At 43.2% G+C, this 23067-nt stretch overlaps 1 protein-coding gene across 2 annotated transcripts; it reads right to left on the bottom strand.

Moving 5' to 3' along the window:
• Positions 1-7585: 7585 nt before the first annotated feature.
• degs1 (delta(4)-desaturase, sphingolipid 1) lies at positions 7586-17611 on the bottom strand. 2 transcript variants are annotated; one of them, XM_079634767.1, is made up of 3 exons: positions 17306-17609; positions 13276-14018; positions 7586-8677 (listed from the first exon to the last, which is right to left on the bottom strand). In XM_079634767.1, exons 1-3 carry the CDS (start codon positions 17385-17387, stop codon positions 8531-8533), a joined length of 972 nt encoding a protein of 323 aa, XP_079490893.1. In that variant the 5' UTR covers positions 17388-17609; the 3' UTR covers positions 7586-8530. The 2 variants fall into 2 exon arrangements, with proteins under 2 accessions (XP_079490893.1, XP_079490894.1); XM_079634768.1 differs by having other exon boundaries at positions 7994-8886; positions 17306-17611.
• Between the last annotated feature and the right edge of the window lie 5456 nt (positions 17612-23067).

The following is a 23067-nucleotide window of genomic DNA, read 5'->3' as shown; positions in this document are numbered from 1 at the left end:
CCTAAGCCACGCCCCCTCACTCACTCGGACAGTCCACATTCGGCTACGGGCGCTATGGCCGCGGTCACAGTCAGAGACATTTGTTGGTTTGGTAGAAAGTTGTCTAAAATGTTGTGCTTCAATATGTAATTACTGGTTAATGATCAAATGTAATATGTACAGGTCTAAGTAGCATACGTTTCCAGGACGAGCCTTTTTACCATCTTTACCGAGAGTAGCCTAACGTTACCTCTCTGCTAGTGTGTGCTACAGTATTTACATGAGTCATTCAGCACAACATTGCTAACATTCGTTATCTCAGTTATTTACAGATGTTAATGAAGCTAACATTAGCCTAACGTTACGTTAGAGATGTTAAAGATAACGTTCAAATACGTTGTTGACTTTCCTTAGAACAGATGTAGACATCCTTGTTTAATCTATCCAGGTTTAGTTGGTGTTGTGGTCTACCGCATAACTTAACCCAGAGTAGACACTGATCTCGGTTGAGATGTGGCTTGGGAAAGGGTAAAAAATACACACCACAAGCCTAAAGCAATACACACCGTCGCCCAGCCTCCTGGGATAACTTACCTAGCGTCGGAGTTGATTTACCCCATGCACACCATTTGACCATTTAAAACTTAAAATGAAGAGAAAAAACATAAAAACGAATTAAATCATGGGTCAATCAGACATCATGGGTCAGTCAGACATCATGGGTCAGTCATCATGGGTCAGACATCATGGGTCAGTCAGTCATCATGGGTCAGTCAGTCATCATGGGTCAGTCAGTCATCATGGGTCAGTCAGTCATCATGGGTCAGACATCATGGGTCAGACATCATGGGTCAGTCAGACATCATGGGTCAGACATCATGGGTCAGTCAGACATCATGGGTCAGTCAGACATCATGGGTCAGTCATCATGGGTCAGTCAGACATCATGGGTCAGTCATCATGGGTCAGTCATCATGGGTCAGTCAGACATCATGGGTCAGTCATCATGGGTCAGTCATCATGGGTCAGTCATCATGGGTCAGTCATCATGGGTCAGTCAGACATCATGGGTCAGACATCATGGGTCAGTCAGACATCATGGGTCAGACATCATGGGTCAGTCAGACATCATGGGTCAGTCATCATGGGTCAGTCAGTCATCATGGGTCAGTCATCATGGGTCAGTCATCATGGGTCAGTCAGACATCATGGGTCAGACATCATGGGTCAGTCAGACATCATGGGTCAGACATCATGGGTCAGTCAGTCATCATGGGTCAGTCAGACATCATGGGTCAGTCAGACATCATGGGTCAGTCAGACATCATGGGTCAGTCAGACATCATGGGTCAGTCAGACATCATGGGTCAGTCAGTCATCATGGGTCAGTCAGACATCATGGGTCAGTCAGACATCATGGGTCAGTCAGTCATCATGGGTCAGTCATCATGGGTCAGTCATCATGGGTCAGTCAGACATCATGGGTCAGACATCATGGGTCAGTCAGACATCATGGGTCAGACATCATGGGTCAGTCATCATGGGTCAGTCATCATGGGTCAGTCAGACATCATGGGTCAGACATCATGGGTCAGTCAGACATCATGGGTCAGACATCATGGGTCAGTCAGTCATCATGGGTCAGTCAGACATCATGGGTCAGTCAGTCATCATGGGTCAGACATCATGGGTCAGTCAGTCATCATGGGTCAGTCAGACATCATGGGTCAGTCAGTCATCATGGGTCAGTCAGACATCATGGGTCAGACATCATGGGTCAGTCAGACATCATGGGTCAGTCAGACATCATGGGTCAGTCAGTCATCATGGGTCAGTCAGTCATCATGGGTCAGTCAGTCATCATGGGTCAGACATCATGTGTCAGTCATCATGGGTCAGACAGTCATCATGGGTCAGTCATCATGGGTCAGTCAGACATCATGTGTCAGTCATCATGGGTCAGACATCATGGGTCAGTCAGTCATCATGGGTCAGTCAGACATCATGGGTCAGTCAGTCATCATGGGTCAGTCAGACATCATGGGTCAGACATCATGGGTCAGTCAGACATCATGGGTCAGTCAGACATCATGGGTCAGTCAGTCATCATGGGTCAGTCAGTCATCATGGGTCAGTCAGTCATCATGGGTCAGACATCATGTGTCAGTCATCATGGGTCAGACAGTCATCATGGGTCAGTCATCATGGGTCAGTCAGACATCATGGGTCAGTCAGACATCATGGGTCAGTCAGTCATCATGGGTCAGTCAGTCATCATGGGTCAGTCAGACATCATGGGTCAGACATCATGTGTCAGTCATCATGGGTCAGACAGTCATCATGGGTCAGTCAGTCATCATGGGTCAGTCAGACATCATGGGTCAGACATCATGTGTCAGTCATCATGGGTCAGACAGTCATCATGGGTCAGTCAGACATCATGTGTCAGTCATCATGGGTCAGACATCATGGGTCAGTCAGTCATCATGGGTCAGTCAGACATCATGTGTCAGTCATCATGGGTCAGACAGTCATCATGGGTCAGACAGTCATCATGGGTCAATCAGTCATCATGGGTCAGACATCATGTGTCAGTCATCATGGGTCAGACAGTCATCATGGGTCAGTCATTATGGGTCAGTCAGACATCATGTGTCAGTCATCATGGGTCAGTCAGTCATCATGGGTCAGTCAGACATCATGGGTCAGACATCATGTGTCAGTCATCATGGGTCAGACAGTCATCATGGGTCAGTCATCATGGGTCAGTCATCATGGGTCAGTCAGACATCATGGGTCAGTCAGTCATCATGGGTCAGTCAGTCATCATGGGTCAGTCATCATGGGTCAGTCAGTCATCATGGGTCAGTCAGACATCATGGGTCAGACATCATGTGTCAGTCATCATGGGTCAGACAGTCATCATGGGTCAGTCATCATGGGTCAGTCATCATGGGTCAGTCAGACATCATGGGTCAGACATCATGGGTCAGTCAGTCATCATGGGTCAGTCAGACATCATGGGTCAGACATCATGGGTCAGTCAGTCATCATGGGTCAGTCAGACATCATGGGTCAGACATCATGGGTCAGACAGTCATCATGGGTCAGTCAGACATCATGGGTCAGACATCATGGGTCAGTCAGTCATCATGGGTCAGTCAGACATCATGGGTCAGACATCATGGGTCAGACAGTCATCATGGGTCAGTCAGACATCATGGGTCAGACATCATGTGTCAGTCATCATGGGTCAGACAGTCATCATGGGTCAGTCATCATGGGTCAGTCATCATGGGTCAGTCAGACATCATGTGTCAGTCATCATGGGTCAGTCATCATGGGTCAGTCATCATGGGTCAGTCAGTCATCATGTGTCAGTCATCATGGGTCAGACAGTCATCATGGGTCAGTCATCATGGGTCAGTCAGACATCATGTGTCAGTCATCATGGGTCAGACAGTCATCATGGGTCAGTCAGACATCATGGGTCAGACAGTCATCATGGGTCAGTCATCATGGGTCAGTCATCATGGGTCAGACAGTCATCATGGGTCAGTCATCATGGGTCAGACAGTCATCATGGGTCAGTCAGTCATCATGGGTCAGACAGTCATCATGGGTCAGTCATCATGGGTCAGTCATCATGGGTCAGACAGTCATCATGGGTCAGTCATCATGGGTCAGTCAGTCATGGGTCAGTCAGACATCATGTGTCAGTCATCATGGGTCAGACATCATGTGTCAGACATCATGGGTCAGACAGTCATCATGGGTCAGTCAGTCATCATGGGTCAGACAGTCATCATGGGTCAGTCATCATGGGTCAGTCATCATGGGTCAGACAGTCATCATGGGTCAGTCATCATGGGTCAGTCAGTCATGGGTCAGTCAGACATCATGTGTCAGTCATCATGGGTCAGACAGTCATCATGGGTCAGACATCATGTGTCAGACATCATGGGTCAGACATCATGGGTCAGTCAGTCATGGGTCAGACATCATGTGTCAGTCATCATGGGTCAGACAGTCATCATGGGTCAGTCATCATGGGTCAGTCATCATGGGTCAGACAGTCATCATGGGTCAGTCATCATGGGTCAGTCAGTCATGGGTCAGTCAGACATCATGTGTCAGTCATCATGGGTCAGACAGTCATCATGGGTCAGTCAGACATCATGGGTCAGACATCATGTGTCAGTCATCATGGGTCAGACAGTCATCATGGGTCAGTCATCATGGGTCAGTCATCATGGGTCAGTCATCATGGGTCAGTCATCATGGGTCAGACAGTCATCATGGGTCAGACAGTCATCATGGGTCAGACAGTCATCATGGGTCAGTCAGTCATCATGGGTCAGTCATCATGGGTCAGTCATCATGGGTCAGTCATCATGGGTCAGTCATCATGGGTCAGTCATCATGGGTCAGTCATCATGGGTCAGACAGTCATCATGGGTCAGACAGTCATCATGGGTCAGACAGTCATCATGGGTCAGACAGTCATCATGGGTCAGTCAGTCATCATGGGTCAGTCATCATGGGTCAGACATCATGGGTCAGACAGTCATCATGGGTCAGTCATCATGGGTCAGTCATCATGGGTCAGTCAGACATCATGGGTCAGTCATCATGGGTCAGACATCATGGGTCAGTCATCATGGGTCAGACAGTCATCATGGGTCAGTCAGACATCATGTGTCAGACATCATGTGTCAGTCATCATGGGTCAGTCATCATGGGTCAGACAGTCATCATGGGTCAGTCAGACATCATGTGTCAGACATCATGGGTCAGTCATCATGGGTCAGTCAGACATCATGGGTCAGACATCATGGGTCAGTCAGTCATCATGGGTCAGTCAGACATCATGGGTCAGTCAGACATCATGGGTCAGTCAGACATCATGGGTCAGTCAGACATCATGGGTCAGTCAGTCATCATGGGTCAGTCATCATGGGTCAGTCATCATGGGTCAGTCAGTCATCATGGGTCAGTCAGACATCATGGGTCAGTCATCATGGGTCAGTCAGACATCATGGGTCAGTCATCATGGGTCAGTCATCATGGGTCAGTCAGACATCATGGGTCAGTCAGACATCATGGGTCAGTCAGACATCATGGGTCAGTCATCATGGGTCAGTCAGTCATCATGGGTCAGTCAGTCATCATGGGTCAGGCGAGGCCAGGAACCGATCGCATCCAGACACACACGGACGGAAAGGCATCTTGATAAGACACTTGCTCGTTTAGGGAAAGGTTATGCCTCAGCGCCCGGCGGGACACCGCTGCACTCCTCTGCTCTTCTAGGAGAAACTCCTCTGAGTGAGTGAGACTCCAGCAAACTGCCAACGGGATTAGATCTGACAGCAGCTGCATCACAAACCATAAGTCAATGATTTCATTATGATTAAGGTTTTATATGATGATAATATTTTCAAAACATGTATTCACGTGCAATAGCAAGTGGGCGTTGAAACTGTTTCCTAAGTAATGGCGTTGGCTAATCATAACATTGGCTGTTTACAGACAAGCCCTAGAGGAGCTGCGCCTTAAAAACGGATCATTTCAGACAGAAATTACTTTTTTTGCCTGTTTTTCTTTCTTTATTAACATAAGTGAACCTCAAGGAACATTCAAATAATAAAAAAAAATAGCTTGTCATGACATATTTCTGTAAGTTCACATCGCCCTGGTTCCCTCAGCAAAAACCCTATAGGATTTTTTTTTTCTGTGACCAACAAAAGTTTTGATTCTTATGCATTTTGTTAATCATGGTAATCCTCACAAAATAAAGGGTTTGTAACCCAAAAATGTAAATTCTGTCATCATTTACTCTGATGTTTATAAGAATGAGATAAGGATAAGAATGTCTGTTTAAACTTTGATATAAACTTAGATTCTATAGGCTACTCATAAAATGTGCATGTGTAGATTGTCTGATGTGTAGACACATAACATTAACATGACCTCTGTAGACCTCTCTGTGGCAGCAGAAACTGTTTCTTCATCGTCCTGTGAAGATGAGCGTTTGGTTGACTACAATAACACGATTTGCATAATCTCTGTTGTATTGAGTCGGCTACTTACAACTGACCGGGGTTCTGTTCGGACAGGAGGCTCCAAAACACAGAAATTACCATCAGAATCTATTGGGACCAACGAAAAACCCAACTCAAAAGTAAAATAAATGGAAAAATCTAAAATACCCAATTAAAAAAATAACACGCATGTAGACCTCTTACATTTTATGAAGGCCCTAGTGACGTCCCCACAGGAATTCCCTCAACTAAATAGCGTCTAGCATTTTGGCTATTTAATATGTCAAATGTTTGTAAAGTCAGGTAACCTACACATTATGTTTTTATATTCTTTATCTACATTCTTTTAATGCCTGCAGGATTACACCTAGCCTACATGAACATTAAAATTAGCTTGAATACCTGTTCTTCCGGTATCACCTCTGATATTATAACAGTAATTAATAACTATTTTAGAGTAACCTAACTAACTACAAATTACATCTTCAACAGTGTAATTGGATTAATGTAATATTTACTATCTTTAGAAAGTATTGGTCTACTTATTACTAAATCCCATATCAACCTCAACCACTTGAACAATAGAAGGAGAGACAAGAAACTGCACTTTTGACTTTTAATGCTTTCATATGAACAATGATGTCAACAATGATGTCACATCGCCACCTAGCCGTCTGGAGTGCGCACTACATCCAATCTCACACACTTTTGCGTCTCCATATTCCCCTCATAACGCTCGTCTAAACGCAGAATAAAAAGTGATAACGCAACACCACTTTTGCGTTTTCTCTTCAGATCGTTTCCGTAGCTTAATGTCCCCTCTGTAGTCCCAGTTAGCCATTTGTTAACAACCTTTCACAAGAAAAGAAAACTTTTCTTTTTAAATCACATGGGGTTTTTATTTATTTTATGCAGTAGAATAAAATGTGAAAATACTTTGTGCTTTGGCTCACCACAGAGCTTATTCCAGGCTTTCAGGAGAATGGAACTGGAAGTGCAGGAAGTCATTCGAGCGGTTTAATATACATTACAATTCAAAAGATTTTTAAAAGACAATTACCATTGTTTTTTAAAGAAATTAATACTTTTATTCAGCAAGGATGTGCTAAATAGATAAACAGTGATAGTAAAGATTTGTATTAGAAAATATTTATATTTTGAATAAATGCTGTACTTTAACTTTTTACTCACATCAATTAATCCTGAAAAAAGTATCACTCGCTCCAAAATGTTTTTAAAGGTTGTGTAGGTAAGAATTGTCTAAAGAACTTTTTTTCAAATTGGCTTAAACTGTCTTTATATACCAATACATAATTAAAATGTAAGTACTTTGAAAAAGAGAGTATAAAAATTGAGTGACTATAGTGTATTTAATCTTCAAAAAACACAGCTCATTAATTCATACCGGGACGAAACAAGTGATTGGCTTGTGCGACTGTGACTCTCCGTCGCCATGACTACCGCCGCTATTACTGGCTCTGCGCACGTGCGCGACAGTCGCGCACCCGTTTTTAGGCGGGAGTGAATGGAATTAATGAGCTGTGTTTATTGAAGACTAAATACACTAGAGTCACTCAGTTTTTTATACTCTCTATTTCAGAGTACTTGCATTTTAATTATGTATTGGTATATAAAGACAGTTTAAACAAATTTGAAAAAAAGTTCTTTAGACAATTCTGACCTACCCTACCTTTAAGTGGCTTAACTGCTTCTAGCATTGATAATAAATCAGCATGTTATCCTGATTTCTGGAGGATCATGTGACACGGAAGACTGGAGTAATGTGCTGAAAGTTCAGCTTTGATAACAGGAATAAATTACACTTTACTATATATATTCAGAAATTGTAGTATTTCATTTTTTTCTCAATTTTTGATCAAATAAATGCAGACTTATTGAGCATAAGATACATCTTTCAAAAACATTTAGTACTGTGTCTGTGTGTGTGTGTGTGCAATAATAACAATCATTTTCAGCTAAAATTTATTAAGGCTTTTTGGTTCATTTGATATATATATAAAACATATACATGTTTACAGACAGCTCTGTACATGACTGTTAGCCAAAGCTAGCCACAGTTTTCTTGTTTAATTGAAATAATATTCTATACTGGAGGCACAAACACACAGGCTGGACACCAGAGCGCCCGACACTGGCGTCTATTAATAAGAGATGAGTAACAATTATGGCTCTCAGCATTACAGGAACTGGACCGTAATCTGATGGTGCAGATCTACAGATTGTATGTAATATGATGCATTACCATAACAACAAGAACATGTTCTATTGGTGAGCTCTGCGTTATTCATTACACACGCCAGATAAGCAGAGGAACACGGAGTCCGCATGGACTGCTGACCTACTTAATCTCCCAATGTTTAAAATCTGCCGTGCAGGGATTAGAAACATTAGCATTGAAATGTAAAAAAGGAAAATTCCACTAAACTATAATAAAAGTCTGGATCCTCAGACCATGTGCAACAGAAGTTTTGGTCCACAGTTAAAGCTCCTCACTCCTGTTTGATGTCTCCGGTCAGGTGTCTCTTCACGCGCGAGTACGGACTCAGTGCATCGTCCATGATGAAGTCATAAAGCACCTTCACCCACGACGTGTAGCACGGCAGATCTCTGTAGTACTCGCCCGCGATCTCCTTCACCTGAGGAAACACCGGGACACACGTGTGAGTGCACAGAGATATGCTGTAGTCAGTGTCTGCCGTTCTCGGTCACCTGATGACATGCGGACGGCAGCTGATGGTCAGGTGTGAACGATTAACTGCATTGTTGACATGTCTTCAGTCAGCGTGAGCCGGCTGGTTAATCTTTCACCGTACTTTAGACTATGAAGCCGTTTGGTGATTCTTGTCTAGAACAATTACAGATAAGAATCATATAAACTCCTCGGATGATAGCAAACTGAATCAGGATAAAAAACAACAAGACTAATTTACGAACGAATTTTTAACTCCTTATCAAGCGCCCCCCTTTTTTTAATAGACATGAAAATGCACATTTCGAACTTAAATGGTTATAATTCAGGAATGCTTTGGAGTATAGATGTAAGATTGGTCTTGTTTTTAAGAAGACATTTGGTAGATCTTTGTAGAAGTGAAATAAATTAAGACAGTTAAACAGAAAAAAAGATATAGAAGTTTGAGTTTATGAAAATGTACAACGTTAAAAATTTAATTATTCATATTTTATATAAAATATATATTTTCAAAACCTGGAGGACTCTAAAACTGCACAAAAAAAAAATCAAAGGCAAAAATCTGAACAAGTTGTGTTTCAAATGTTAGGTTGATATCTCAGAAAATGAGCTTTCAGTGAGATTTAGTTTGTGCGCAGTACCACACTTCTCCACTAGTGGACATTACTGCCCATATAAGGGCGCCTCCATTTCCATATGTGGTTTGAGTCTGAACCATTATTTTTACAATGTTCGCATTGTAAACCGATGTTTATGTCTCACGGGACACTCACGGTCACAGTCGAGTTCAACTTCATATTACAAGTAACAATTAATGAAGGTTTTGTTTGTTTATTTGGCTTACTCTCCCGGAGCACAGTTGCTCCGCTCGCTCGCCTTATGAGAAACGGAAGCGAGCAAAAAGACGACATCGACCAAATGTAAACCGCCCCCTTTCCGTTTCCGGTAGCGCATTTATATTAACCAGCACTCAGTCCTTCAACAGAATTCAATGGGATTTTACAAAATGACGAATAAAACACGACAGAAACTGTATTTCGCAACACTTTTTGTTTCTGGAACATCAACGAACACCACTAACCACTCGGTGAGTTTAACAGTTTTGTAAACGAACATTATTGGCTGTTTTAATGACATTTTCGGACATGCCCATTGACTCCAATGTTAAATGGGTCCATGGCCAATTCTATTATAGTCAAAAACTCGAGAGAGAGGAACCATTGTCAAAAAAATGTTGTCCACCACTCTTGTTCATCCAAAACAAACTACAATATAGACTCAAGGTGTTAAATACCGGAATTATCCTTTAACTAGCGATTTTTACTTGTCATTACTCAATGCCCTAAATACTAGCGTTATAGGCTAAACTGTTTTTAGAGATAAAACTATTTAAATTCGATAATCATGAAAACAAATCTCAGATAACGGTTGACTAGGTAACAATGTGTAATTAGACCAAAGGTTCATTTTGCGCCGGAGTTCTCCTTTAAGCCCTGCTCAATATTCCCTTCACTGGGAAACACGGCACAACACCGGAGAAAAGCCGTTTGCAACTTCCGGTTCACGCGGACTTCTCTTCCTGCGGCCGGGAGACTGTATAATCAGCACTGTTAAGCATTACACAGAAACCACGACTCGGAGACTGAGTGGAAATCAGTGCACAATGTCACTTTGCATCGCTAATATTGGAATTTGTTTTTAAGTCTTAAAGAAAAGCACGCCATCTATGCACATATTCACTTGCACTGTTTTTTTATATTTGGTAATTTGTTTTATAGGTATAAAAAGTCTTTTTAATTTAGTATTGTATAATTTATTTTTGAATTTTGATATTATTAATATTATGTTAATGTCACTTATTATTTTACTTTATTCAATCCATGCTATCCACTTTCTGCTGTAAATGTTGAAATGTCTCACCTGTGAGACAGATAAAGGTTAATCTAATCTAATCTAATCTTGAGGAGGAAGTATCTGACCATTCATTACTTCATCTTAGTTCACTTTCAAATAAACATTTCCTGATAATTTGCTCTCCCCATGTCATCCAAGATGTCCATGTCTTTCTTTCTTCAGTGGAAAATCTGCCATTTTCTAAAAAACAAACAATGATACACTTTTAACCACAAATGCTCGTGTTGTGCCGTCTCTGAGATGCGCCGCGCGTTACGTCATACGCTGGAAAGGTCACGCGTGACGTCGTTAGACATCCAGGATATGCACACGCAAGGAACATTTAAACAATAAACTGACACAAATACATACATGCGCATCTCAGAGACGTACAAGACCAGCATTAGTGGATAAAAGTATATAAATGTGTATTTAGTTATAAAATGTCTGCTGGTGTGTCTAGATGAGACTCTTATTCCTCGGCTGGATCGTGAGAGACTTTGAAGCTGAAACTCACATCTGGACCTTCGACCCGCTGGACCATTGAAGTCACTATATGGAGAACATCTGGAGTGTGTTCCTCACAAACCTGCATTTCTGTTCCACTGAAGACAGACAGACATGAACATCTGGGACGACGAGAGTAAATTATCAGGATTTTTTTATTAGAACGTGAGCTCCTCCTAATATTTGCATCTCATGCTGAACACAGTAATGTCCTCCACCTCCGAAATACCAGTTTGACTCCAGATCCGGTGCTGGTCCATATTGACGTGTGCATTGGCATGGTTTTGTTTGCTTTAGCTCCAGGCTGTTAGGTAGAAGGTTTGGTATTTACAAACTCAACTTTAGTGATTGCACAAACAACTGCATGTTTTCTAGTCGATGTTCTTTAGTGCACATTTAAAACTATAAACTGATTTTCACACTATTTTTTGACAGATTTTGATCATTTATTTTTGTTGCAATATAGACTATATTTAATTTTGGATACAAAGTTGTTCTTATAGTATAGTTTATATATTTGTCGCATAGTATAAATGAGTCTTAATGCTTAATAAATGCATAGCTAACATTCAATTATAGAAAAAAAGTCTCAAAAAAGGGGATTGAGAAAATTATTTAACTATTGAGATGGACTGATTTGGCTTTAGTAGGAGTAACGAGACCCTCATATCACGATACGATATTATTGCGATACTCTAAGACACATGATAAAAAGTAAACAAAAAATGTACTGTTGATTAAAATGCTAAATTTTATATATCATTGTGTGTGTAAATTAATAGTCTTGGACTTGCTGCTGGAAACCCAAAGCACAGGACAATAGAGACTCCAGAATAACAATATTCATGATTCTGAAGATGAAAATACTGAATTATTTCAGAAGAATCTTGTTTGCATTCTGACTAGATATTAGGGGTGAACGATATTGACAAAATGTGATATTGCGATATCGATATTAATTTCGATATTTCAATTCCGATCGCTCAAACCACTTCTGGAGGTCTGGGCCGCATTCCAGATGAAACTGGACAAGTGCATTGGTTTATGAAACCACATGTAAATTTTACTCCAAACAAAAATGCTAAAAATTAAACGTGTGAGAGCGTGTTATAGCCAGATATGAGGACGCCACTGCAGCCGCATCACCGCAGCTGAGCATCGAGTCATCAAGCCAACGCCCAAACTATCGCAAATCAAAGTGAAAGTAAGTCGCGACACTTAACACACAATCATCTTCATTAAAAGTAAAGAAATTAAATGATCTTCCCAGGGCTGTTGCCGCTCTCTCTTATTGCGGTCTTTGATTTCAAAATTAGCTGATGATCAATAAAATGCAGCTCATAACTGTTGCTTTCGGGGACGTGGACTCCATTAAATCTGCATATAGCGCGGGAACTGAAGATCGGATTTATATCCGTTTTGCAAAAACGCATTTATGTGAGCAGGTGTACATGGAGTCGCTTTGATTAATCAGAGAGCTATCCGATCTGAGAAACACATGAAGCGGCCAGGCCTAATGTTTATATGCGCTGGTGTGTGTGCGTCGAGCCGGCAAGTGTGTGTGTGTGTGTGTGTGGGGACTGTGTGGTAGAGCGAGGGAGAAGTGAGAGAGTGGCGGCGATTAGCTTTGGAGCGAGTAGCGACTAGAGTCATATTGAGCGAAACAAAGTGTCTTCTTCCTGACCGCTGTGGGAGATCTGTAGCATGAACAGTTAGCCCTCTCCTTGACTGCGTGTTGTTTATGGAGGAGGAGAACCAGGACATGAGTCGGGGAAATGCAACGCTACCAAGCGACGTGTATTTTTCGAGAGGTGCATGTCGGACGCATCATAAACAAAATATCGCAAAATTATCGCGAAACTTTCGTTATAATATCAGGCGACGTGATATCGCGATAACGATATTGATTCGATATATCGTGCACCCCTACTAGATATATTTAAAATAATGTAGGCCACTTTTTACTGGTAACATCCGACATCTGGCATTATCAGGACCCACAGATATTCCCCCGATGCATTATTATACATTATATAGTAGTACTGACACTAAACCTTGAATCGTTTCTCACACGATTGGTGCATGTGTGTGTTGCGATACGTTGTCACACCCCTAGTGAACATGACGCAGAGTAACTCCTCTCACCATGGGCAGTCGGCGTCCTGGAATGCTAGGGAAGTCGTGGTGCTCGTTGTGGTAGCCGACGTTGAACGTGAGCAGGTTGAGGGACCCATAGTAAGAGTAGGTCTCGTGGCCTTTGAGGAACATGTAGTGTTCAGCAATGAAGTGTCCCGAGATGGGATGGAGACCCATTCCCAACAACGAGCCCATCATCATGTAGACCAAGGGCTTGGCACCCCAGAACCAGTAGAGGACGGCGTTGAAGGCGAGCTGTATGGCCGTGTTCACGACCTCCAGGTGGCTGATGGGTTTGGGGTTGATGTAAAGCGGGCGAACGGCGTAAAACAGCGGCTGGAACATGATCCAGATGAGCTTACGCACACGGGTGCAGAAGAACCAGCCCTCGAACTCAGTGGGGATATCAACGTCCACGCCGTCTCCACCCAGATACCGGTGGTGGTCCAGGTGGTAGCGCTTAAACGAGGCCGAGTACGGCAAGCCAATGGGCAGATTGGCGAAAATGGCGAACCAGCGGTTCCATTTGGCGCGGATGTTCCCGAAAGCGGTGTTGTGAGAGATCTCGTGGATCGCTAATGTCATTGAATGGTTTATGCAACTCCCAAATGCATATGTCCAGAACAAGACCCATTTCCAGGAGAGGTCCTTCACCAGATAGAAGGCCAGAAACTGGACGGCCACCATCGTACAGACGATCCACTTCAGCCGGTGATCGGGGCCCATTAGAGACTTAATCTCTGGGTATTTAGCTGCCAAAACAAAAAGATATGAGATTGTTAAACGGAAACAGTGATGTGGAAGATGATTCATTCAAATTATGTGCGTTTCCATGACAATGCAACTCGACACCATCAGGGGAACAGTGGCTCGCGTGTGCCTGCCTCTCCTCGTTCACATGCTTTATATGGTAAACACTGAAGCTGAAGCCATTTGCCTAAAACTCCCAAGAAAGCACAATGCAAACCATAGAGTAGAACTGAAATGTGTGCACTTTTCATCCAAGGCATTTTATAATGCAAGAGCTCCACTTTTAAGGCTATTCCAGGGTTTATATAATGACAACCAGCAGTCCATACGAACATGTAATATATGACATATATGTCCCTATATCGCTAGTGACGCCGTCATATGCTAAATATAAGACAACATATTGCTATCACATATATACATATCTCTACATATATGTTGATATAGGTTTTTAACATATATAAATTTGCCATATTAAATGAGTATATTGACATATATTAATATGATGTATATGATTATTATTTATATAATACTGTATGTTTTGACCATATATGTCACCGATATGTTTAATTTATATATGCCAAACTATTTACTATTTAACTATTTATTTCAAGTCTACAGATCAAGTCTACATATCCACATTTCATTTTAATTTCTATCTCATTTTCGAATCTTTTATAAATAAAATGTATTATTTATTATTATTTTACCTCTTCTTGACCAGCTCATAAAAACAAAACAAATACTACACAAATTCTATTTGAAAACTGATAATTATATATGTGACATGTAAATAAAAAAACACTATTATACATACATAAAATATATGGGCTGGTTTTATATGTCAATTGTTCCATTTTCTAATGTTTTATATATGGGCATATATATTTAATATATGTATATTTCATATGTGTGCATATATTACATTTCCGTATGGGGTACGGCAGAGGAGCCGACAGTCTCAGACACGTCTGGATCAGGCAAGCTTCAGTGTTAGCAGGAACACACACGCTACGTGTCCGCACAGGTTTGCACACTGGAGGAACATCCCCAACGCGGACTAGCACGAACTAGCATGAGGAGAGAGTTAGCTCAACACTGGAGTGGTGTTTGAACGGCACGGCGTGTCGGCGATGCAGATCTACGTTAGCATCAAGCCGCCAATGACCAGCAGAACTAATCAGTGCAGTGCGATTATGCTAATACGTAAAGTTTAAATATGCATCTTTATTCTTCAGTCATAACTGGTGTCTGCATGGGAACTGAAAGCATGAATAGGCACAACGGGGATAACAAACACACGTTTGGTTTTATTCTCCTTTAAACCAGTAGATGGTGCAAAAATATCCGGATTCTTGACTCAAATTCGCAGCAACTGCGAAATTTAATTCAATTTCAAGCAATGCAAACGCAAACCTGCGATAATTTGATCTAATATTTAATGTTTTTTAAAATGTTATAGGCTATAGCAAATCAGAATCGATAAAATTACTAAATATATTTTAAGACAAAAGGTCTTGCTAATGATTTTCAGTTTTGTTCAAGGTAATTAAATGAACAGCTTTTCAATAACTGGAGAATATGTGAAAATAATTAACATGATAATGATTAATGGACGGCCGGCTGACTTATCCATTTGTTGACTTGATGCATTTCAGATGGATAATAATTTAAGTTGGGTGTTCAACTTAGAGATAAATCACCATATTCATAACGAAACCATATTAAAAATATTATATTAATATAGCCTAATAAAACATATGCCTATTTATTTGTACTTCTGTAAAGTCATATTAAATGATTATGGGATCTCCTTCAAATCTTGCAGAATCTTTACTTTCTTTTAAAGATGTCTTCATGCTTTTTTTTAAATGAACATTTCAATGAAGGTAAATTTATTAAAACAATAATTTTGCATACCTCGAGTGTTGGGCGTCACCTCGTGTACGATTTACACACTTTCATAACTTAATTTCCTTCAAAAGAATGTGATGATCCATCAATGTTCAATAAAAAAAACGTTTGTTCTGCAATCATACACTATGAACCCTATAATTCAGAATCATTTACCAGATGTGTGCGTGCGTGTGCGTGTGTGTGTGTGTGTGTGTTTGTGTGCGTGTTGAATAATTCACGAACTGCTTTGTATATTAAACACAGAATGCTTGAGGTGAAACGTGATCATAAATCCACTGTAATGTTCATCCAAACTGTGGAAGGAATAACACATCAGCTCTCTCACGTTTATTCATTAGCAGGTTTATCAGTAACAGATTTTACTATTAATACAGCATATGGATTTCTAACTTATACCTTCAGTATATCATGCGTGTTCGTTTACATTCATAACTAGGTAATAAATATAAAAAAGTTTGTTTTGACAATGCCTGACCAGAAAGTTTGAATAAGCTAGTTTTAATAGATTGAGATTTGAATGAGATAGATAGATACTTAGATAGATAGATAGATAGATAGATAGATAGATAGATAGATAGATAGATAGATAGATAGATAGATAGATAGATAGGCCATGTTGTAAAGCCACCATAATGTATGAAGTGAGAAACGGATCGTTTCGCAAGCATTAGCTAACTCTCCTCATGTGACTATCAGCCGCTCACCTCACCAAACTCACTGTTTTACCACATAATAATAATGTTACATCATTGATGACTGGATGAACAGAAACCAGATTAAATCTTTTAAATAATCACAGAATCGCACGATAGGAAGTTACTAACGTTAACGTTACATTGAACAGTTATGAAACCAGTTAGCGGCTAACGTTAATCGTTAAAAATAGGTTACACGGTTTAAATAACTTAGTTAGCTGTCACGGCCTCGTGTGTAATACGATTGTTTAACAAACATCACACAATACAATACATGAAATAATATTAATATTAAAGTAATATTGTAGAGGCCGCGCGAATGTTTCCTGTAACGTTAGTTCAGTCAGTGGTGAAGAAGTGCATGTTGGGAGCGGCCCTCACATAACGGTCGGCCGGCCCGAGCTATTTCAGCGCTAAACAAACACTTCACAAATACGTGTCTTTAATTACAACTTAAAAACAACTAAAGACGGGCCAAAAAAAAAAAAAAAAAGCAAATCTAACGAATATCCGCTTAGTTCGTTTGAGCGTTTTCAGGATCGAGATCATTTTAACAGAACATCCGAGTTCCTGATTAGCAGCGCGTCGAACAGAGCAAGCACCGCGAACATGTACAGTATTATGCGACATATCGTGTGTTTTATAGCAGTGTCGTGTCGTGTCAGAGAAACACTCACCCAGAATCTCTTTCCTCCGGTCGGCGTGAGGCTGGTCCGTATAAACCCACTCGAAATCTTCACGAACCACGCGGTTCCCCATTGCAACGCTATAGTTCGGCGGCTGGTTAGCGGGAGGTGTGTTTGCTCGGTCGGGTTGTTCTCGCGGGTCCTGTGCGGTATCAGCGGCTGTCCCACATCCTCCACTCTCGCACTCGGACTCGGACTCAGCGCTCCTCCTCGACCGAGAGATCTTCCGACTCTACTGCTGACGAGGTGGGCGGGGCCTCTCTCTCTCTCTCTCTCTCTCTCTCTCTCTCTCTCTCTCTCTCTCTCTCTCTCTCTCTCTCTCTCTCTCTCTCTCTCTCTCTCTCTAATGTCCTTTGTGTGGTGTAAGAGAAACCATATTTCATTGTTTTATGCACTGAGAGACAGGCCTTTGTTTTATTTTTATTTTTGTTGTTGTTGCTAATGTTAATGATTGTTTATTATTGTGTTTATTTTTTAGTTTTAAATACGGGAAAAAAAGAAAAAAGGAAATTTATTTCATATTTTATCTTTATATAAATCATATTTCCTACTTTATATTAGTAAGTAGGTGTAGTAGAGTGTAGAAATAATTAATAAACGCGTTATAACGCACGATAAACGCTCCCTCTCTCTCTCTCTCCCTCTCTCTCTCTCTCTCTCTCTCTCTCTCTCTCCCTCTCTCTCTCTGAGAACACGATACGTTCACTTTAACAATACCGTTATGGAGACTGATATGGAAGGTCAAATGCGCCACAAATGGAAAAATAATCATGCTTTTTATGTCACCAGTGGCGGAGCTAGACTTTTAAAACAGGGGTGGCAAAGGGGTGACAAGGTATTATTTTGGGGGGTCAATATACAAAGTTTTCAATTACACTAAAAATAAATTATTTTCCACAAAATGTATATAGATTAAATTAAAGTTGTTTATTTTCCAAAATGTACACACTTATATAAGTATAGCCTACAGCAAAAATAGAACAACACGTATTCAAAATGCTCCTTGGACTAATCAAGTCCAGTAGTAAACAAAAACTGAGGTAAACTTGGACCTGTCAAAACAAGGCTAAAGAATAATAATAGAACAACAAAATGTACACAATTATATATTAAGTATACAACAAAAATAGAACAACAAGTAAAGAAAAGCTCACATAACGTTAATTAAAGAAGTCGTTTGACCTAACGTTACATTATAACGAGTCATTAATGTATTTTAACTTATATGTTTCATATAATAGAGCCGAAGCTATAGATTGTGAATTTAAACCTTTCTCGTTTACGTTTACTTTCTCGGGTTACATGAGCGCCCGGATCTCACAACTCCGAAAAGCAGATTTGAGCTTTAAACAACTACATTTCCGACTGAACAACAATAACAGTAGAATTTTTAAATTTCCCGCCTAGCACTTGCCTCTCCCAGAAGAAGCGGATTTCGCCTCAGACGCGCGTCAATTTCGCTCCAAACGCTTGCTTTTTACGCGCGTCCATTTCGCTTTGGACGCGCGAATGCATTCAAAATGTTCAAGCGTCAAACTAGACGCGGCAGGCGCGAATTTGACGCGCTATTCGCGTCCGGTGTGAACGCACAGTTAGTCAGTCAGTCAGTCAGTTTCACGAGACTATGCTCATTTAAGTATTAATGCTAAGCACTACAGTGCAACGTCTCCCTTACTCCCCGTTAACAGTACTTCGTTTAATTTAATACGAATAAAAGCCGTACATAGCAAAACGCTCGTCATCGATCCTGTGTGTGCTGCCGTGTTGTTTTTGAGCCGTTTGGACTGGAGCACGTCACGAATGAGCAGTGAAATGACAATGAAAAGTGTAGCAGCAACAGCACACAAGCGTGCAGCATATATGCATTCACGTCCGCTGGTAGATTTGGGAAATGTTCGTAAAAATCAAACAGTGTAATGTTTTCAGTGGGGTGGCAACAGGGGCAATTGCCACCCCAACTAGCCCTCTGGCTCCTCCACTGTGTCACAATCATCATAAACCATGATTATGACATAAAACTCATAATGATGACAATAAAATTTTATGTTATTATGAAAAAGTTAGTTATTATGACATAATTAGGCCTATGAGATTAAACTTTTTTTGTAATAAGTACGACTTAATTTCATAGTTGTCATCATAATAAAAAAAAACAATGTTGAAGTTTCATCTCATAAATATGACTTGTATCCTATTGTTTTGTTTTTTTTGTGAACAATTGTTCTCTTACATAGAGTTCTCTCGTACTGCGTCGAAAGACGCTACGGGAAAGATTTCTTTTTCGAGATTGAAGCCTAAAAATTAATCCTTAATTTTGTAAAATATGTAAAACGCTTTTCTGTAGCATACAACCTTAGGCGGAGCAAATCGCGCGCCCATTGGCTGCTCCGCCAGAAAAGCACAGCCTATGCGAGGCCAGTGACGCTTGACCAATGAGGACGCTTCACGCCCTCTGCGTCACCTCCCGCCGAAATGGGCGTGGTCTAGGCCTATAAATACGAGCATAGCTGTCTTCCACTCTGATTTTCTATTCTTCACGAAGCTACACGCATCGTAGGACTGGATTCGAGCCGCCACAGCCGTCTGATACAGCACCTCAGCAGGACGAGCCCTTACCTGAAGCCGCTGGTCTTCGCCGCCTTCAGCCGCCGTTCCCTGCTGCGCTTCTCCGGCGTGGAATATCCTTTTCATCCTTTGTGTGTGTTTTGTGTGTGTGTTCGCCGCTGCGTCACACATTTTTTCTCATACAAAAAGAGCAACGAGTGTCTTTTTAAAGATGCCTCGTGATTCCTGCGGCTCCTGCCGAGCCACGCTCATCGACGGGGACCACCACGAGTTGTGTGTTTCCTGCTTGGGCGAGGAACATGCAGCTATCGCTCTCGGTGATGGCGGCTGCCATCACTGTGACACGATGCCCATCGCGACTCTGCGGACTCGCCTTGCATCATTCACGGAAGCTGCTCTACCACCCCCTGTATCGCCGCGCCGTAAAAAGCGCCGCGCTCAGCGGGTCCCGGAACCTCCCTCCACGAGGAGCTCGCCGCCGCCGCTAGCTCCTCTCACCGCTTCGTTGGAATCGCTCACCGACGGACAATGGCCGCAGCCCGCCGCCTTGTCCGTCATGGACGACGACCAGCAAGCTGTATCTGAGGGAGATGACGACTGCTGTTCGCTTCTCGCTTCGGGAAGCGAGGGATGGGCGAGCTCCGTGGACCTCCCCTCCCCCGCTGTTCCGGAACGCCGAGGAGGGAAGATCAGCATCGAGGCAGAGCTGATGCGTCTGCTCTCACAGGCCGTGTCGAGCCTCGGCCTCGATTGGTCGACGCCCGAAGAGCCTGCTTTCAACCGGCTGCATGGCTGCTTCCTTTCTGGAGACCGCGCTTCGCCCCCCTCCAGACACGCCCCGTTTCTTCCTGAGCTTCATGAAGAGGTGGCGAAATCCTGGAAGGAGCCTTTTTCAGCCAGGGTACGTACCTCTGCCTCGCCAGCATTCTCCGTTGTGGACGGTGCTCGAGACAGAGGCTACCATGCTCTCCCTCCGGTCGAGGAGGCCGTAGCGACTCATCTTTGCCCACCCTCTGCTGGACGGCGGGCTAAGGGAGTCCTACCATCCAAAGCTTGCCGCACGTCGTCAGCTTTGAACGGCCGCGTGTATTCCGCCGCCGGACAAGCTGCATCGGCGCTGCACACCATGGCGGTGCTTCAGATCCACCAGGCCAACCTCCTCCACAAGCTAGACGAGGAAGGCCCGGGCGCGATCAACGTGCCGGATTTGCGTAGCGCCACAGACCTCGCTCTTCATGCTACAAAGTCCGCCGCACACGCCATCGGTAGGATTATGGCCTCAGCAACTGTTTCCGAGAGACACTTGTGGTTGACGCTCTCTGAAATGGCGGAGTCAGAGCGCTCTGCGTTCCTCGACGCTCCCGTTTCAGCGACTGGCCTCTTCGGATCGTCCGTCAAAGACTTCGTGGACCATTTTGCTGAGGTACAGAAGACATCGCAGGCCATGAAACATTTCCTGCCGGAGCGCTCCAGTTCCGCAACAGGCCGCCCTAAACAGCCGTCTGTCCGAACTCAGCAGCGCCCCGCGCCCGCCGCGCCAGCCCAGCAGCAACAGGCCCGAGAGAGACCACGGTCTCGCTCCGCCGGACGCCGCCCACCGCCGCATGGTCCTCGGCCTAAGATCTCGCTCAAGCCCGAGGCCTCGGCGGTGTTCGGGTCCCGCTGCGGCCGGACTTCCACCAAAGATTCCCGCTTGTACAGCCCTAAGTTCCGTGTTTGTACCAGTGTACTCAGCAGCCAACAAACCGGCCGTAAAGCCCGTTTGCCTGCACACAAACGCCGTTTTCACGGCGACCCAGATAAATCTAAAAAAGAGTTTAATTTCTGGTGTTCCGGCCACGGCCGATGGTGTAATGTGTGTAACTGCAATGCCCACCCAGTGCCCATTCATTCACACAAGCACAGCCCCGTACAACACAGGGTTTGCACACATAAAATCGGCTCATGCCGATTGTGCTTTACATGTAGTGAGCGTGCCCACTGTCCAGTGCCCACAACCACTACACACTGCACGTTTCGCGGTTTCTGTAAAAACGAAACCAACGAACGGTCAGTCAGTTCACAAACACAGTATCCCCGGTGTTATAAATGTGCCCGCTACCACGCACCCTCATTTATTCACAAACATAACGAGCCCTACGGGGCTCGCCCCGCGCGCTCTCTCTCAACTCAGAGAGTCGAGCGCGCGCGGGATGCACACTGTGTTAAACATGCCCCCCGCCTCAGACGCCACGGCGTCCATGTTACAGCACACGGTTGCTCTCGTGTCGCCGCCATTTCGCGACCAGGGCCCAAAATACATTCAACCTCTAGTCACGCGTGCAGATGCATGGGAAAGACTTTCCGGGGTCTCAGAATGGGTGCTAGAGACTATAAAAAGAGGCTATTCGCTACAGTTTTATCGATGCCCTCCCCGTTAGACGGCGAGAGTCGAAACCACGGTGAAAGCAGAAGTAGCACATCTACTTCGAGCCGAAATAGCGAAGGTATTGGGCAAAGGGGCCATAGAGCCTTTATCTCAAGCTCAGAGCGAAGGGGGTCTGTACAGCAGATATTTCCTGGTACCGAAGAAAGACGGGGGTCTCAGACCCATTTTAGATCTGAGGCATCTGAATAAAGCGCTAACAAAGCGAAAGTTCAGAATGCTCACGACCAGAAAAATCCTCGCGCAGATTCGCCGAGGAGACTGGTTTATGGCAATAGATCTGAAAGACGCGTATTTTCACATACAAATTGAGTCACGTCACAGGCGATTTTTGAGATTCGCCTTCGAGGGCCGGGCATATCAGTACACAGTCCTGCCATTCGGCCTGTCCCTAGCACCTCGTACATTTACAGTGTGCATGGACGCGGCGCTGGCACCCCTGAGACTCCGAGGCGTTCGAATTCTGAATTATTTGGACGATTGGCTGATTCTGGCTCAATCACCTTCAGAACTCGCTCGCCACAAGACCCTAATACTCAATCACCTCGAGTGCTTAGGTCTGAGAGTCAATTGGGATAAAAGTTCACAGTCAAGGGATCTCCTTTTTAGGACTGGATCTGAACTCACTGTCTATGACAGCACGCCTGTCATCACAGCGCAGGCGAAACACCCTGCAAGTGGCGAAATCCTTCCGCAGCGGTCATATAGTGCCGCTCAGGAGATTTCAGAAAATGCTAGGCCTTATGGCCTCAGCCTCGGCGGT

This window comes from Phoxinus phoxinus (genome assembly GCF_949152265.1).
Source record: "Phoxinus phoxinus genome assembly, chromosome: 14".
Taxonomy (NCBI): Eukaryota; Metazoa; Chordata; class Actinopteri; order Cypriniformes; family Leuciscidae; genus Phoxinus; species Phoxinus phoxinus.
The sequence above is the reverse complement of the archived record's forward strand: the minus strand, read 5'-3'. Positions and strand labels throughout refer to the sequence as shown.